The sequence below is a fragment of the Motacilla alba genome, chromosome 5 (assembly GCF_015832195.1).
Source record: "Motacilla alba alba isolate MOTALB_02 chromosome 5, Motacilla_alba_V1.0_pri, whole genome shotgun sequence".
Taxonomy (NCBI): domain Eukaryota; kingdom Metazoa; phylum Chordata; class Aves; order Passeriformes; family Motacillidae; genus Motacilla; species Motacilla alba.
Window position 1 is genome coordinate 55264042 of NC_052020.1, and position 17624 is coordinate 55281665.

At 41.1% G+C, this 17624-nt stretch overlaps 1 protein-coding gene across 9 annotated transcripts in view; it reads right to left on the reverse strand.

The window, feature by feature from the left end:
- Nucleotides 1-17624, reverse strand: part of SYNE2 (spectrin repeat containing nuclear envelope protein 2) — a 179786-nt gene that overhangs the window by 38139 nt on the left and 124023 nt on the right. For all 9 annotated transcript variants that reach the window (XM_038138490.1, XM_038138489.1, XM_038138483.1 and 6 more), the window contains 13 exons: nucleotides 16350-16505; nucleotides 14845-14994; nucleotides 12316-12492; nucleotides 11011-11144; nucleotides 10351-10552; nucleotides 8213-8392; nucleotides 6680-6805; nucleotides 6033-6187; nucleotides 5474-5621; nucleotides 4634-4728; nucleotides 3130-3364; nucleotides 1535-1729; nucleotides 686-811 (listed from right to left, as the gene is read on the reverse strand). In XM_038138490.1, the coding sequence (XP_037994418.1) occupies nucleotides 686-811; nucleotides 1535-1729; nucleotides 3130-3364; nucleotides 4634-4728; nucleotides 5474-5621; nucleotides 6033-6187; nucleotides 6680-6805; nucleotides 8213-8392; nucleotides 10351-10552; nucleotides 11011-11144; nucleotides 12316-12492; nucleotides 14845-14994; nucleotides 16350-16505 (2079 nt within the window). The remainder of the gene's footprint in view (nucleotides 1-685; nucleotides 812-1534; nucleotides 1730-3129; nucleotides 3365-4633; nucleotides 4729-5473; nucleotides 5622-6032; nucleotides 6188-6679; nucleotides 6806-8212; nucleotides 8393-10350; nucleotides 10553-11010; nucleotides 11145-12315; nucleotides 12493-14844; nucleotides 14995-16349; nucleotides 16506-17624) is intronic.

Here is a 17624-nt window from a genome sequence, read left to right on the forward strand (position 1 = left end):
TCAGGGCTACAGCAAGGCTGCTGCCGTGGGAAAGGCAGCCAGCACTCATAAAGAAGATTTCAGACAGCTGATAATGAGTTCAAAGCCTTGGCTTGTTAATAAGCTTATTTGTTCCCACTACATAGGTCAACAATTCACTTCATAAAAGGATGATGAAAGACTGACCACTCCAGACAAAATGTCTCCTATCCCTTGGAAATGCTTTTCTTGCCATTTAATTTTCATGGTGCACTATGGGCTGCAAGGAATTTTGCCACTCCCTTACTCTTAATTTTCCTTCTCTTTAATTATTCCCAGATCCTGCAGGTACGTATGGTGCTTTGCAGAATCACAAGGTCTCTTGCCTGGGGAGCTCCATGTGCAAAATGGATTGGGAAACAAAAAGGGAGATTCAGTCATGGGATAGCAGCCAATCGAGCTGAGAGAAAGGAGCTTTTTCCCTTTTGTTTGAGACTACTTATTTTATAAATTGAGACTGTAAAGGGAGAAGAAGCAGGAAAAGAAATTTCAAACACCTCTACCACTCAATCTTCTTGATCAGCTGGACTTAGGAGATGGGCAGCAATCAGGATGGTGTAAAGGAGAGAAATTCAGTGTCACTGAAGAGCAGGTAAAAGGGAAAACTGATTTACAGGGATGAGGTGTTGTGTGAAGACAACATCAATTTAAATATAACTGTTCATACCTTAATATGTTCCTTGGCTTTGTGGAGCTCTTCATGTTCAACAGGGAGTGGATCCTTTACTTTCTCCTTTAGCTCTTGCAGTCTGCTTTCCAGTTCCTTGGTTTGCTTTTCAAAGCGGTCACAAGTCTGCTCAGGGAGACCCAAAGAAACATAAAAGGTGAGGATATTTTATCAAAACATATGAACCGCATGGATATGTTACAAAATAGCATCTTCAACCCACAGAAATAATCCATCATGTGCTCAGGTTTTTTGAATTTTCTTTTTTGATACATAGTGCCACCCACAAGATTTTGGCACTTGGATTTACAGAACTTCAAGCCTCTCTTATTTAAGCCTTGCCTTAGAGAGCATTTCTGCTCACTTTGTTTTGTTTAACCCAAGAGGCTTTAAGCATGGTTTTTTGACTATATCAGTGACAGTATTCAATTTTAAGACACACCTAATGTCCTGCCTAGCCATCAAAGCAAATTCATTGCTGTAAGGAAATAAATATGACTGGTCCTTCTATTTAGAAGCCATTGTTCAACAACATGAGGAACAACAAGTCATGTTGACTCTAAGCTAAATTTCAGCTTCACAGCCCAAAGCAGGAGTGAGCTCCAGACCATGGGGAGCCTCAGAACAATCAGAGCAGAAACATCCATTGTAGCAACAAATGGAATCCAACTCAATTTCTTTCGGAGGATCAGGGGACCACAGTTTTAGCATTCCCCAAGCGCTGATGACACGTGACAGGCACTTCCCTCAGAGTGCCCCCGCAGCAAGCAGCAGCTCAGCCTGGAGATGGTGGGACAGGGAAGCCCTGAGACCCAATGCCAGAGCAGAGGTGGGGAGGGCATCACCTACCTGTAGGGTGCCACTGAATTGCGTCTTCTTCTTGTCCAGCAGGGCCTGGGTTTTCCCCCAGCGCTGCTGTAACTGGCTGAGCTCCTCCTGGAGGGCAGCGCTGGTGTCAGGATCGGAGACAGTGCGCAGCTTCTCCCCGACATCGATGACCAAGGTGTACATGGCTTGCCACCTCTGAAGGATCACCGCCTTACTCTTGAAAAGGAAAAAAAAGTTAACTTTCTAAGCTGTTCTTACAAAGTTCCAGAAGTGTTTTCTCGGTATTTCACTTGGGAAGATGACTCACAAGGTACAGCTTTGCTCACAGTTGTGAAAGAGGGATCAATAGATCTCCTATGTGCTTCTTTAATTTCAGAAAAATCATGTTTTCTCTGATATTTTGATTTATAAATCTCTACAAAAATTTTCCCCAGACCAAATCTATAGTGCCAGACTGAAAGTGCAGCAGTCAAAAAAAGATGGAAAATTAGTTGTGTGAGTTACTCAGAACAAAAAATACAAACTAAGTTCTGTGACCACCTCTAACATCAACATCTTAGGCTCATGTTTTTAGAGATAACAGCCCTGTTAATCATGATGTACTCCAAGTGAAGCAAGCCATCAATAATAATCTGCCCACAACAAATTGATCCCTAACACAAGGAGGTATAATCAGAGTTTCTTTATGTAGAACAGCAGCAGGAGGAAAAGGGCAATTTGGAGTAGGAGGGAGAAGATTTTCTGGCTTTTCTCACTAAGAAAAAAAGCATGAGCCCTAAATTGTAAAATCTACTGAAAATCACCTTTACACAGCAGGTAAAATACAGATGAAATAAAAAGGACAAGCACCAAATGGAATACTGGTAATGTGTTAATCCATCAACACTAGGTGTGTGGGGACACAGTATAAATCTTGGACTGTGCAAATAGCATTCAATGGTATGATTTTTAAAGGTTTTAGAATGCCTTACGCAACCATCAAGTTCACTGCTTGTTTCTACCTTCCTATAAAATAAACAGGTCCACAGTTAAATGCAAAACCCAAATATCTAAAATTAACAAAGGAAAACATTTTTTTCCACTGCATGTAAAATGCAGAACTCACTGTGCTGAAGAACTGCTCATCAGGTTTGTGAATCTTGGAGTGAACAGACTCCCTTCCAAGTGTTTTTTCCTTTGTTTCTGGCCTCTCCTGCCCATCCCTGCACAGACAGGACCTATATGGCCTGTTTTGCCACATAAGTACCTTCAGGCAAAATAAAAGTTCTGAATTCAGCAGTCATGTCAGTAAGATGTACACAGACCTATAGGTTGCCTGCTGACTAGTGTGTCTGTCTCATATGGCACCCTGAATTGCCATTTTCATATCCATAAGATTTTTAAAGCATGCATGGCTACTAAATGGCCATGCTGATCAAGAAGTTTCTGAGTATGAGCCTTTAGCAATGTCACTGCTTTCTTATCTGTGCTCAGCTTTAAGGAAAAAGTATCACCAATCATTTCTCTCCCAAGAAAGTGTGTGATTTTAAAGCTTTTTACCTGTCTGGACAGAAGTTGTTTCAGTCTGAGGGAAAAAGCCCCACATATTTTAGATTTATGAGAAATAAACACAGTACCTTGAAATCATGAATTACATTTCTAAGCTGGTAAAGGCTGTAACAGTCCTGGCTCTTCACAGCTGCAAGGAAGCTGTTTGTGTCATCAAGGAATCTGCTCAGGCTCTGCAGGGAACTCCTGAAGAGCTGCCACTGGCTCACGAGTCCATCGATGTCTTTCTTCCTCTGCTGAACCATCCGGATAACATTCTGCCACTGCTCTTTCAGCAGTGTCAGCTTGGAAATAAACTCTGTCCTGAAAATTACAAGGGCTGAGTGTTAATTTATTTTGATCTCAAGGCTGCATATTACAGTAATTGTGATGGAGCTCCATTTGCAAAGTTGTTTTTCAATTATAATACCCAACAATCAAAGAAAGCTCTTTGCAGCCCTAAGCTCAGCCTTGCTCTCTGTATTCCATCTTTTAAGCAATCCAAACAACCTTTTACATGATACAAAAGAGGGTAAGGCAAGTCAATCATGCAATTGTGGTGTAGCAACATACACAGTACAGCAATCAGACACAATATGCTCTAAACACTTCTCTGAAGAACAAAAAGGTCAATCCAAGTGAGACAAGGTCGCTGATTACACTGCAAAATTGATCTGCACAATGGAAAATTGTGGAGTTATTGAACCCATTTAAGCAGTTATTTTGTCCTCTTCTTCAACATGGTCAGATGATCCAGCAGATCTGGCTGGTTGGTTAAGGCAACCCCACCTATCAATTCTGCTTCTCTGCAGGAGGCCACCCCTGATTCACTCTTACACAAACCCCTGCCTTTGTGTGGGTAGTTCCAAACACAAAAACCCAGCAGCTCAGCTTAGTGTAGCCTCACCTTCCCTGGCAGTTTTAAGCCAAGCTATGGATTTCATACTGGCATGTCTGAGGGGAGCACACACACTGTCCTGCCAAGTGTCTGGAAGCAGCAAGATCTGGCAGGGAGGGAAATGTGCTCACCCCAAACACCTGAGGCAGCTGAACCCCTGCTCTCAAACACTACCGGCTGTTTCTCACGCTACACTGACTAAGGGAAAGGTGTAAGATCATACTGATAAAGAACAGGTTTAGGGACCATATGTTTGGGGTTTCATGGCCAGTGACTCAATGCCCTGCCATGTGTGCCGAGGGGAATGTGGACAATCCACACCTCTGCACACTGAGAAGCAGAGAGGTCCAGGAAGAGGGAGAGCATCCTTCATGTGCAGCATCCTCATTATGCTCTGTGGGCAGGCAGCTTCTCAACCACAGGCACAGAACAAAAGATTCCTCTTCAGGAGCAATTATTTTTGTTTTCAGTCCAGCCTCTTACTGTCCCAAATGCAGTCTGGCCAGGGCACCTGTGTTTCTTCCTCACTGCACCTTCTCATGCTTTTGCAAATGTGACAGGTGATCATTCAGAGTGAACCCAGCTAAGAATTTGCATTTATGTCCTCATAAGAGCAAAGATTCAATAGCAATTCCAAGCAAGACAGCATATTCACTAAATGACCAAGATCTCAAGGAGGAAACCAAATAAAGTACCTTTTCTCTGCTTCTCCGGATTCCAAGGAGAGTAGAACTTTTTCTATGATGGAATTAAATGTCTGCTGATTTATGGAAATCTCAGTCTGCAGCATCTGAAAATACCAAGAGAACAAGTTTTAACTATTCAGTGAACAACTTTTGCTATGAAAGCTGCTTCTCTAGAGTGACAGCATTTATTTAATTGTAAAGGCTGAAAACTCTATTATTTTCAATTGCTAGTGTCAAATGCACCCTAAGAGTCCACAGTTTTTGGATACCAGGAGGAATTTGCACATATGTGATAGTGGACCCCACCATGAGCTGGATGGTACAGATCTGAAACCTAAAGTTTTTTGACTGTTTCTCTGTAACAAATAGCAACTGTCTGGAAAAATCCCAGATAAAACAGATTTTTCACTAAAATCTAACAACTGGTCAAACCAGAAATATGCTGTGAAAACACTATTTTAAATGCATTTCTTCCAGAAACTGTTAAAATTGCTGCTAGGTCTCCAGCAAACTATCCAGTTAGTTGCCACAGGCTCCAGCGTTCTGGGACAGGCAGACAAATACACCTCAGGGCTGGAGAAATTTAGGACTTCCATGACACAGCACTTGAAGATCTGATTTAGATTTTGACCTTCAGATTCTTACAGGTCTGATCCTTACAAAAGGGGATCTGTCCCTTTGGAAAAGGATTTTCATGTTTCAGAATTTTGACCTTAATAGGTATTTCTAGAGTGAAATGCTCTGTAAAATCCTGCCCAGATCTAATTTCAAAAGGCACAGCATTTTCTAGTGATATCCCCCTGCCTTCATCGTTCAAGATGATGCTTCCATTTTTAGAGTTAGCTTTACCTCATATACTCTCTGTTGCTCCTGCAGTTCTTCAAACCGTCCTGGAATATCTGTTTTTAAGGCTTCTTTCATTTTTTCTAGGAATTTCATCCACTTTTCACATTTCTGAAAGAATTTCTTCTCATCATTTTGGGTTCCCTCAAGCATACTGTAAAACAAAATGAATAACCAGAAACTTCTGTTGGTGGATGTTTTTCTGGGTATGTTTACAGGTGCTCTAATGTGGTGGTTAATAAAATTATCATATATTTATTTTGAATTTATTTATTTATAATATTTATTTTAAATATTAAAAACTATATATAATTAACATATGGGGGTTTCACTTGGCACTTTGCTCCCTTCTTCCCTCATGAACATCCAGGTTTTTGCTTCAAGTGACTTGGAATACAAATAGCCACTGAAACATCAAGTAAACTGCAAGGGCAGAATTCCACCTGGCAAGCCCCTGAGAAAGCTGAGAACAGATTGCAAGATGTTCTATGCTTTAACTTGGTTTTCATTTCAATCGCAGAAAAGGGAATTGTTACTAGTGATGGTTTTTTTTTGCGTTTCAGACCTGCAACATTCCAGAGCAGCTGCTGTTTTCTGACTCCACTGCCGAGTCAGGCTCTGCATTTTCTTCAGGGTGAAGTCACTGAGTGGCAGCTTTATGCTTGCTTCATTCAAACTCTCTATGCTTGGAGAAAGTGCAGCAAGCTCCAGTGTCTGGTTCTGGAAGTAAAAATAAATTATTGCAAAAAAAGTACTGCCTTTCATGTCAAAGAAGTATAGAAGCTTGTTCTCCACAACTGGAGAACACCCAACATTTCTGTGTTAACTTCAAAAAATGCAGGGAAAAATAAGAAATGACTCTTTTACATAGGGCTCACTTTTCCAACAGTACTGAACAAATAGGTACTCAACACCTGGTACCTCTACATTTACTTCATACCCTACATTGAGGGAAACAGGGCAGCTCCAGAGCAAAGCTGGGGAAAAAGATCTCACATCAGCCCTAAATCTGGTGATTTTCCTCCCTTCCATGCAGGCGTTTGGCCTGAAATTTAGATCTAGAGTTTCTAAACTTTAATAATTGCTTTTTGTGTTTTGCCTGAATTATAGTTACTCTGATGGAAGTGCTGCAACTGTGACATTTAGGACACAAAGAGCATCTTGAAGTGGGCAAGAACTGAGCAGTATCTTTTTGTAGGAATGCAAACATACCATGAGCAATTCTGAGTTGTCTCCTTCCTCTAGACAGAGGCTATCAAAGGTGTCTGTGCAATTCTTGACACGACCCTCCAGCGTTTCCAGGCAGTTGTTGAAATCTTCCAGTTGCAAAAGATTGAACTGGGGTGAATATTGAAAATTTACATTAGTTACTATTTATTACACTCATTCAGTAGACAAAAAAAGGAGCAAGAAGCAATATTTTTAGGAAAACAAACAGTTATTAAAACCTAAATTCTCATGTATTTATAACTCTCTATTGAACTTTTTTCCATTTTTCAACTGGACAAGGGGAAAATTTAACCCAAAGCAGAGACCAAGAAACAGAATCTCCATATTCTGAGACAGCCGTAACTATGTGAAAGGAACAGGGGTTTCTGTGATACTTTTTGTAGCTTTGTGCTACTTAACTTACTGTGAAATTGGAAAGCCAAAACTCAGCTTATCAGAGGGGGGAAACTTGTGAAAATGAGCTTCCTTTGAGGCACACACAAAGCCTGCACAACCAAAGCTGTGCAGCTTACATGAGCTCTGTGGAGAAATCTGTAGGGCTGGAATTCAACTTCCCTTTAGCACTGGGAAAGCTTCTTCTTTCTTTCTTCCCAGAATTAAACTCCACATCTCTGAGAGCACTTACACAACAACAGTTTTGTAAGGGATGAATGCAAAAACTGGTGTGTGGAGAGAGAGATTGCTGTGGTAATACTACAGGGTTAAACCAGAGAAAATGACTACCCAGAAATGCATTTTTTCATGCAGTGAGAAGTTCACAGGGAATATGAGAAACCTGTTATCTTCACAAAGATTTCTGGCTTCCAGCCATTAACTGTGCTAGTAGATGGAGTCATAAATAGAGCTAGCTTCAAATGTCTTGATGAATTTGGGTTTACTTAAAAACAGAACAATTCATTGAAACCAGACTTTTTCCATAGGAACAGATTAATTCTACATCAGTAACTGTCCAGCAGTACAATTGCTTGGAAGCTTTCTCAGAAATACCTGTGAAGAAGAGAAGTCAATCCTCCACTACTCTGAGCAGAGCTCCTGGATCCAGGTCTCTCCCCACTTGGCCTGAACAGGAATGTGAGTCTGGTCCTCAGAATTACATCAAATGGTCACAGTTCTCTGCTTGGTTTTAAGTTCACTACATGAACTCTTCCCAAGGAAAATTGAAGCCCATGATTTTTTTTTTTTCAGCGCAGAGCTGAGAAAGTTCACCACTTACTTCAATGTTCAAAAAAATAAAAATACATGTCCTAATCTTTAATCATCTGAGGGTCCTGGGGATAACAGGCCCAGTGACAGAGGCTGTTAGAGCAACACAAGCAGGTAAGAGTGAAATCCTTCACCTGTCCCTCTGGCTTCATGCATTATTTCTTTATATAGTTTATCATCCTGCTGAGTTTTAACTAACTGACATTTCATTTCAGGAACTACTTCTCTAATGAGGAATGTGGCTCACACAGGACTCTAGTGAAGAAGTTACCCCACACTAACAGCTGATTTAATATTAAAAGAAAAGAATACCTGAAGTTCATCCAACTTCCTCTGCAACATCTTTTCCAAATAGGTTGCTCTCTGGAATGGCTGCAGCTTCTGCATCAGAATGGCTTCAGCAGCTGTCCCAGCCTGCTGCTTTATCCTGTCAGCCTGCAAATAAATCTGGGTTCGGCATCCTGCGACGTTCTGAAGGCCGTGCTGTAAATTCTGATGAGAGAAGGGGAAAGGGAAAAAAAAAAGTCAGTAAATGAATCAGATCATCATTTATGTGCCACTTTCATTTGGTTTCTTTTGTTACTGTAACTAAACTCTTTTTGTTGAGCCCATCTGGGAGCCAAGCTCAGCTGTGGTGAAAGCTGCAGTCTTTTACTTGGAGGATAATGGGAATTGCATCCATTGAGTGCAGTGCTGGGAAAGGCACAGTCCAAAGTTCAATGGAACACCAGTGACTTCAGGCAGTGGGATGCTGCTGCTCCAGAGGAAATCAGGGAGGGAAATTGGGATATCCCTCTCTACAAGATGTGTGCACACTAGAAGATGAAGGAACTGCATACTGCAGGTGAGGAATGCTATTTAGTTACAACCATACCAGTACTTTGGATCCCTCAGTGACTGAGGACTATAGGTTTGGTTTTATTTGTTCCCCTTTACTAAGAAAGATGCTATAAAATTATGCTCTAAAGGCTGTACAAGAACAAAGGGAGTAATTTTAGACTCATTCAATGTTACTTGATTTTTTCTTTTTTTTGACAAGTGAAATTTACTTTTAGCCATGAAGGCCCCTGAAATTTGCCACCCTGTATTGTCTTTTCTGAGAATAATGAGCAAAGCCTTCTGATCAATAGCAAAGAACACACACATCTCCCTAAAAAGCAAAATGGTCTTTGCTTCCTGACCCCTTTGTTTGAAAGGATCATATTATAAAATACCACTACAGCCATTTAATAAAGAACCCATTTTGATTTCTTATTCTCTATATATGATTTTATTTTTTTATTTTTTGTGGTCACAAAAATCCCTAAACCCATATTTTTTTCCTAACATATAGAGAGGAAAAGATTAGAAGGATTTATTAAAATTTTGTTATTCACATTGTATATTCAAATACACATTACTCATATGCCATTTCATTGATCCCCATTCTTTTTAACTCACCACTAAAAAAAAATCCACAATAAATTCCATGTGTTCTACCCACACACACCAGGACAGGATCTACAGGGCTAATGGCATTCATTGGGTATCTTTTTGGTATCTATGCCTTGCTTAGTAGGTGCAACATTCTTCCCAAAAACTTCCAGAAAATGCAATCCCTTTTTGCTGACATAGTGGTGAATTTCTGTCACAGCCATTAGTATATCAGAAAAAAGTAAAAAGATTTTGGTCTAGGCTTTGCTGCTGTCAGTTTTTTCTGACAAAGAAAGATACATGAGTTCTCTTCCCTGTAATGTAAAGTTTCTTATTTAAGGCCACATGCAAAATGGAATATTCAGGATGTCTTCCAATTCATGGCTAGAGATTGTTAAAGCACAATGAATCACTGCTCTGTCCTGACATAAGGATCATTATATTTCTTTATCACAGTCTAAAGAAACCAAAAAATGTCAGAACCTAATGACAGCTTTGCTGCCTGAGAGAGTCCCATGTGCCATGTGGTTTCGGCATGAGATCTCATTTGCCTAAAGTCAAAAGCACTTACAGTAATCTAATGAGCTCAGGAATCTGTGAACTCATCACACCAGACCAAAACACAGCAACAAATCCAATTAAAAACAATTTGAAGGCTGTGGAAGAGTTTGGGATGATGATGTGCTCGGGGAAACTGCTCTTTTTCCCCTCAGCTATTTTTCTTGCAGATATTATTCCTCCTCCCCATAAGGTAAATAATTTTTCTTTCTGTGATTCCTTCCAACACAGGTCTGATCTTTTGTGTAGAGCAGAAAGTGGCAGAGGTGGAATACGACTCCCTTCTGCTCTTTTCTCACCATACACTAACTCTGGTTTGGCCTCTGGTCAAAGTGTTAAAGGAAATACAAAGGTGCCTGTTCATGGAAGAAACCCACAGATTTTATCTTTTCCACTGACTGGATTGCTGGTATTCTTTTGCCTTGTTTCTCAAACATAAATCTTGGTTTGTACCCAGCAGCAGAAACTTATTCATGTACCTTCATCTCCTGTATCCTCTGCTCCAGGGTTTCTATGGAGTTCTCAGGCACGTGAGCATCCAAGAGCTGAGCACATTGCTGGCTGTACTGCTGTAACTTGGCTGCTGTCTCAGAGCACAAAGCATCAAAGGGCTCCCAGAGCTGCAGAGCTGCCTGTGCTGCCCGCAGCTGATCTGTCATGTCTTCATTTACTGAGTTCCACCTGCCAAAATATCCAGAGATTAAGAGTGTTTTCCCAGTAGGTTCTCCTGCAGAATATGATTTGGCATAGGATTCCTCTGAGTGTTGCTTTGCACCCACACCCATCTTCCTGAAAGCCACAGTTTGTGCTGTGGGACCCATCACATGAAAAGCATGCAGGTAAAAGGTACAAGAAGTTCCCCATCCCTGGAAGTGTTCAAGGAGAGATGGGGTTTGGAGAAACCTGGTCTGGTGGAAGGTGTTCCTTTTTGTGGCACGGGGGTTGAAACTGGATGATCTTTAAGGACCCTTCCAACCCAAACCATTCTGTTATTCTGTGATTCTACTCCTCCCACAGATGCCCTTAGATAGGTGAGATGCATTAGTATAGACTTGAAAATCTGACAGATGTTTGAGTCCTGCCTCAACAACTTGGGTTTTTCAAATAGTAATAACTGGGGTCTGATTTTGCAGGCTTACCTAGTGTGTGCCTCCATGCACTTCTGGTCAATAATCTCTGCAAAGGAGGGGGAGCAGCTCTTCTTCAGGTTACTGGCAGCAGCCTGGAGTTTGGCCCAGCTTTCTTCACTGTTCTCTGATTCATCTTGAAGAGCCTGAAGAATGGATTACTACAATTAATTGTGGGGGATAAATGACTTAAGTGTAACTTCCCCTATAGATTAGTAGGGATAGAGCAGCAATAATGCCATACTTCTGCAGCAGATTAAAATGTTTGCAGAAAACGTAATACCTGTTCCTAAAAATTAGAAAGCTAAGAGAGGTAAAATAGGGAAAAAAAATCAGGAGATCTGTTTTAAACTGAGATAATTTATTGGCTGTTAAAGAAAAAGCTCATTTAGCAAACCCACACCTCTGAACTGAATAAATGAATTTGCTAGAAACCAAAAATGCTTTTATTTTAAGCCACTGCTTCTACTGGCAGTAAAGTTGGCTTGAAACCTCCTGCCCTCAGCTGCAAGCTCCCCCTCCTGATAAAGGCAATTACAGCATATCTGTGAACTGCCCCAGGTTAAAAGTAAACAGGGTGATTGAAGGAGGGAGGTAAGAAGGTGCCCAGCTCCTTTTATTTATAACATGAGCCCAGGTGAGGGTGGAAAGCACTTGTGCAGGGTTTACTGCCAGGAGTCCCATACCCAGCATTCACAGCCTCAGTCTGTCCTGCACCACTTCTGATACAACTCAATCAAAAAAAAACCCAAATCAGGCCTTATTTACAGGAAAACAGGGAGTGCTTGCAAAGCCTTTCAACACTCATTTAGAGCCAGGAAAGGGGATTTTAGCCAGAGCTGTGAAATGCCCAGATCCAGGACCAGCCAAACTGCCTAATCCATCCAGATGCTCCACTTGGACTCTGTTACAGCCAAGCAGAGCAGCAGGAGGATCCAGAGCATTGATGTCTGACATTGTGACTCATTTAGAGGCTGTGCACAGGACTCCAGCTCTCTGGAGGGTGACAGAATAGTTGGGCTGGTGCTGGAGCAAGCAGAAATGCCAGGCTCAGCATCAATGCAAGGTGCAAGGGAGCACAAGGACTTGGTGGGCTTTTTTCTTGAACCTTGTGCCTAAACTGCACTTAAGTTGAACTTATGCTCTACATAAAATAAGAAGTCTAACTGCCTGAGATTAAAAAAATGTAATATTGCACTAACTTCAGAGTCATTATAATAAAGAAAAAGCTGCTCGGATAATTTCTTTCTGTCTTTTTTCAGTGGAGTGAGTTTGCCTAAAGGCATAGAAGAAAGTACAGAAATAAGACAACTTTACCTGGAGAGTTTTGACCTGTTTTTTCAAAGCTTCCAATGAAGCTTCCTCCTCAGAAGGTTTGCACTGGTCTAGGCAGTACAAGTATCTTGTTGTCATCAAGCTGACTTCAGCATAAATTTCATCATATGCTCTCCACTGCTCCAGTATTGACTCCATTGAGGCCTTTAGCTGTGCAACCTGCAGACAAACCATTTTTGTTAATATTTATTGGGTAATCCTAACATATAAATCACCTTTAAATTGACTTAGAAATCTAAACTCAGTGCTCAATCCATTACAATCCACATGAACTTGCCAAGATGGAGTATTTTACTACTTGGTAAAGAATTATGCAGGCTTCAAAAAAAGCAGTAAACCATATCTAGAGTGAAGTGTAAGAATTTGCTGGAAATCAAAATTTCACTGGAGGTCAAGGTGGAACTATTCTGCCAGAACACCCCAGGAAGTACTGAAATAATGAACTGCTTATTTCTTCCTGCCAAAATCGACCTGAAGTGGGAGGAAGTTGAAAGCCTTAATCTTCTTAGGAAGCAGATAGTTTGATCCAGAGATCAAGTTTTCTTTCAAGGACAATTTGAACAGAAATTGGTTTGCATGGAAGAAGCCACTACTGCAATACTCTGAGAGCTGTCATCCCTCTTATGCCATTGTGCTCTAATAATGCAGGCCCACCTGGACGCCAGGCTAGCAAGTTCAGGATTTTCATACAAAATTAAATGATTGATATTCCCTTTATTTTCTGTCCCTTTCATTAATGATGGATATTCCCTTTATTTTCTGTCTCTTTCATTATTACAGTCGTCTAATCTACAAGGGGCAGGCATGGCTTTCATTTGCCACAGGCTCCTAGACACTGCCAACACAAAAACACAGCCCTCCTCCAATCATTTTTACCCTTCTGTTTCAGACAAGTACATAAGGCATGTCCTGGGTTAGATAAAACATTCACCTAGTTCAATACCTATTTTCAGTCATGCTTGGAGAAAAGCATAAAAAGGCAGACAAACAACCATGTCTCCACGAGACCTGACAAAAGCCAGATGCCAGATTTTGGTTCTGACTATGCAGGCACAAAATGGAAGATGAAAAAATGTCCACACCATAGTTCACCCTAAATACACTGCTTAGATAATTTTATCCTAGTACCCGAGTTTCAGGCACACACAGGCTGGTGGATTAATCATCCCTATTCTCTTTTGAATCATGGTACAGGTGGGAGGAATCTCTAATTGCTTTTTGTAGCCTGTAGCTAATTACTGCCCACACAAGGAAGACAGAAAGACCTCATTCCCGGGAAATGTCTCAGGGCCACAGACTCACAGGCTTGAGCTCAACCCACGGACAATTTAATCAAGGTATTCCATCTCCTTAGCCCTGTATTAGAAATCTCTGCCTGCCTCTGATGTGAGCAGTCACCCGTGGGAAGGAACCTGCACTTGCTGTTTCACTGCACACACAGCTCAGCCCCGAGAACATCCTGCAGTTTGCAACTTTGGTACTTTAGTCACAAAATCCCTAAAATTAACATGACCCACGGTGACTGTAAGAAGAGAAAGGCTGTCAATCCTGCCAATTTCTATCCCCAGCTATACATCAGAAGGAAAAACTTTCATCATGAACATAAACATAAATTTTCCTGCTTTCTCGGTAAGAAACAATCACATCCTTTCTGCTGAAGCCTAAACCAAGAAGCAGCAGATCAATACTGCATCGACATCTCCTGTGGAAGAGTTCAAGCAGAAGGGTTCAGGTTTCACAAAGTTCTGAAGAAAAAAGGCAAGACTCTGTAATAAAACGTGTAAAGCAATCTTAACTAGAAACACAACCACTCCATCATGTATAATTCTCTACAGTATGTGGTTATTTATTATCACAGATTCAAATCTTTAAATGTGCTCATTATTATCTCCCCTGCACCTATCAATTACATCCACATCAAAAAAAAGATCAGCTCCAATTATAAAGATATTATGACTATAAATACAAACTGCTGGGGAGTCAGTTTGCATGGGAAACCAATCTGCCAGACTCTCCTTGAAGCAACTGGAAACTACACAGGATTTGAGGGTGGCAAAAGCCACCCTGGTGTGTGGATGAAAGAGTGACTGGGAGGTGGAAAAGCTGCAGTGAGAACAGGGCCAGAGTAGGCAGCTTCCACCAGTTGCACTACAAGGGAAAAAGAACAGGTGTGAAAGAGATCAAGTAAAAGAGTTTAAGGTTTCCATTTGTAGCTTGACAGAAAAATAGCACTGTTCTGTCTTAATTTTCCTAAGCTGCAGATCTGGATCTGTTCCTCCTCCCTTTGTACTTAAACTGCTTCAAGATCAGACTAATTTTTCTCTCTTAACTTTGGAAATACATTAATTTGCTTTACAGTTAAGACTTAAAATGGAATTCTTAGGAAGGTAAAGAGTAAGGAATACTTTGCATCTTTTTTGTACCAGCTCCTGCCATCCCATGAAGAAGATTAATTACATTGGTGGTCAGAACATGCAGTGCAGGAAACCTGAACACAAGCAAGGCTTTTACCTGGTTTACAATGCCGTCCTTCATTTCACACAGCTCAGCTATCCTCAGAGACTGAGCTTCTGGGGTTTGTTCTGCACTACCATTCGAAACCAAACTCTGTTTGAGCTCATCGAGAGTTTTGGATTTAGCCGTGAGTTGACTTTCTAGCTCCTAAATAATGGGGGAAAAAAAAGATAAATGAGATATTTTAATGAGACCACAGGAAAAAACTTCTGTGTGAGGAACTTAGATAAACATTCCTACTTTAAAATCAATTTTGTGCAATTCTTCAGTCATGCAAAGGTAAGACAAGAACTGGTTTTGCAATGAGCGAGTCCCTGACATCCTAACAACTTCTGGAAAGTTATTTTCAATTTGTCCCTTTACTCGGGGGAACCTCCATGGCAGAAATTCCAGTGAAATCAACTCCAAAGAAATCAAGTGAGAACAATCTCCAATGAATGGAGATACTTGGGACTCCTTCCCCAGCACAACCAGCAAGATTGTAAGAGTCTTGACATGCTGGGGAAAGCTCAGCAGGGAGCTCTTTACAATGTGAGGAACTATCCATACCCACAATGGGCCACAACATTTTCCTATAATGCTACACTTGAAGCCATGACCTTTTTTCACCTCTCACTGATTGTCCCCAAAATATTTTTTTAATTTGGACCTCGTTTTTATTGGCCAAATGAATTTTAATGAAACATTTTAGCCACCTGTATCCTAGCACTGTGTGTTGCTCTGAGCGGGTGAGTGTTTAGACCAAGCTACCCTTGTGCCTTTCTTCCATTCTGGCCCCTCCACACATTTCAGAGATGGAAGTAACTCAGTGTGTAACAGAGCACTCCAGATAATAAAAGCAGCCTACTACAAGAGAGAGATGTAACCATGGCAATGAAAGAACAAATATTCCATGTTAAAAAATAGAGAGGGAACACTGTACTGAATGAAAACAGCAGACTGTCAGAGTAACAGGAACCAATTATTAGCTGGCTGCCACCTGTATTAATTTTGAGGGATCTGATGCCTAGAAAAACATAACAAAGGACACCTTGAGGCTGCTGCAGAGAGACTACACTACAGTCTAGGGCAGAAGCAGAGAGGGTTGCTATTTCTCCAAATGGGGCTGAGTAGTTTCCATGACACTTCCATCACAGAGCTCTTCAAACTAATGGAGTTGGTAATTTCTGCCATGGCTGTGCTGAACTGAGAACTACTTCTATTGGAATTATCTCAGAATACAATATTGCTGCACAACACTCCAAATGCCATGAAGCAACAGCAGATGCATCTTCAATTGGTGGAAAAAAACACAGAATAGCCACTCACATTAAAAGTGGTTCTGGATGTTTATCACCTGAATGCAACATGCTTTAATTAAAATGACACTGGAGAATTCTTCTGGGAAATGGCAACTTCCTTTCCATTTCTTTCTGTTAAAATCTGTGCAGTTCCATAGTCTGGATTCAGCAAAGTGTGCTAAATAGGGCTTTTACTGTAATACCACTCATGTCATGCTTTACCTTGCAGTCATCTAAGGTGTTCTGTGCAGAGATCAGACTTGCTGGGGTCTGTAAGGATCTCAGTCGATCGCTCTGAGCTTCCAGCCAGTTGTGCAGAGTCTGGGCTTTGTTCTCATTCTCAGTAATATCCTCCAAAATGTGTTCCAGGTCTTGAATCTGAAAGTTACAGAAATGTTTTAACTTAAACCTACAGGTGGGCAGAAACAGGGCTTTGCCTTCCATGACAAAATTAGACATTACAAAATCCATACTGAAAATACTCTTTAGAGAAAATATTTTGAAAGGAAAACCTAAAAAGTTTTGCAGACTCTTTAGGATCTGACCTTTTCCTTTGGAAGAAACAAGGCAGTGTGTGTTCTGGAGCTGGGAGACCTGACAAGTTGGGGGACCCTGGGCTATGTGGACACATTTATATGGAGTCTGAAAAATCTCATTCTCACCAAAACCCACCAACAAGGCTACTAACAAGAAAGGGACCTCAAGTTTCCTATCTTCAATCTTGGCCCTGAAGATCCATTAAATCCTAGAATTGAACTTCATTAAAATGGTAGAGAAGATAACCTTTTCCCCAACAAAACTGAAATTTCATCATGGGAATTTTCAATTGTATGGGAAATGAAATTTCCACTTAAAAATGTTTCTGGAAGACTTTCTGAACTAAAAAAACATTGGCAATTTTCCATCTGGCCAGAAGTCTTTGTATGTGGATTCAGAATAGCCAGCTTCTCCCAAAGCTGTATAAAGTGAGACACAGAGATCAAAGAGAAATGTGTTGGTAGAGGGATTCATTCCAGCAGCCTCATGGTTAAATTTTGGGATTCTAAGCTCCCCCATATCTTTTCCATATCATGAGTCACACCAGCTTTTCTGGGCATCGGGGCACATAAGCAGCAGCATCTAATTCTGGATGCATGGATTATTTCTAGCCTCACTAGAATAGAATGATTCTGAGGCATTGCCTGAAACAGATTTTCTCCAGAGAAACAAGATTATGTGCTGATAGAAAAATGCTGCATGTAGTCTGACTATCAGCTGCTGACCTTCAAAGCACTGCATTGGGAAAGCATATTTGACTACTGCATGAGGAGGACACTGACAGAGGAGCCCATTTCCAGTGACCCAGGAGGGCTGGAGCAGGGCTGGGCACTGATCCCTGCTGTGCCTTGTCCAGGAGGCTCATATGTCCCCATCTGAATGTGCCTTTCAACACGACTTACTTAATAATCACTGTTTGCCCAAATCCAACTGCTACAACAGGCAAACTGCTGGTAGCTT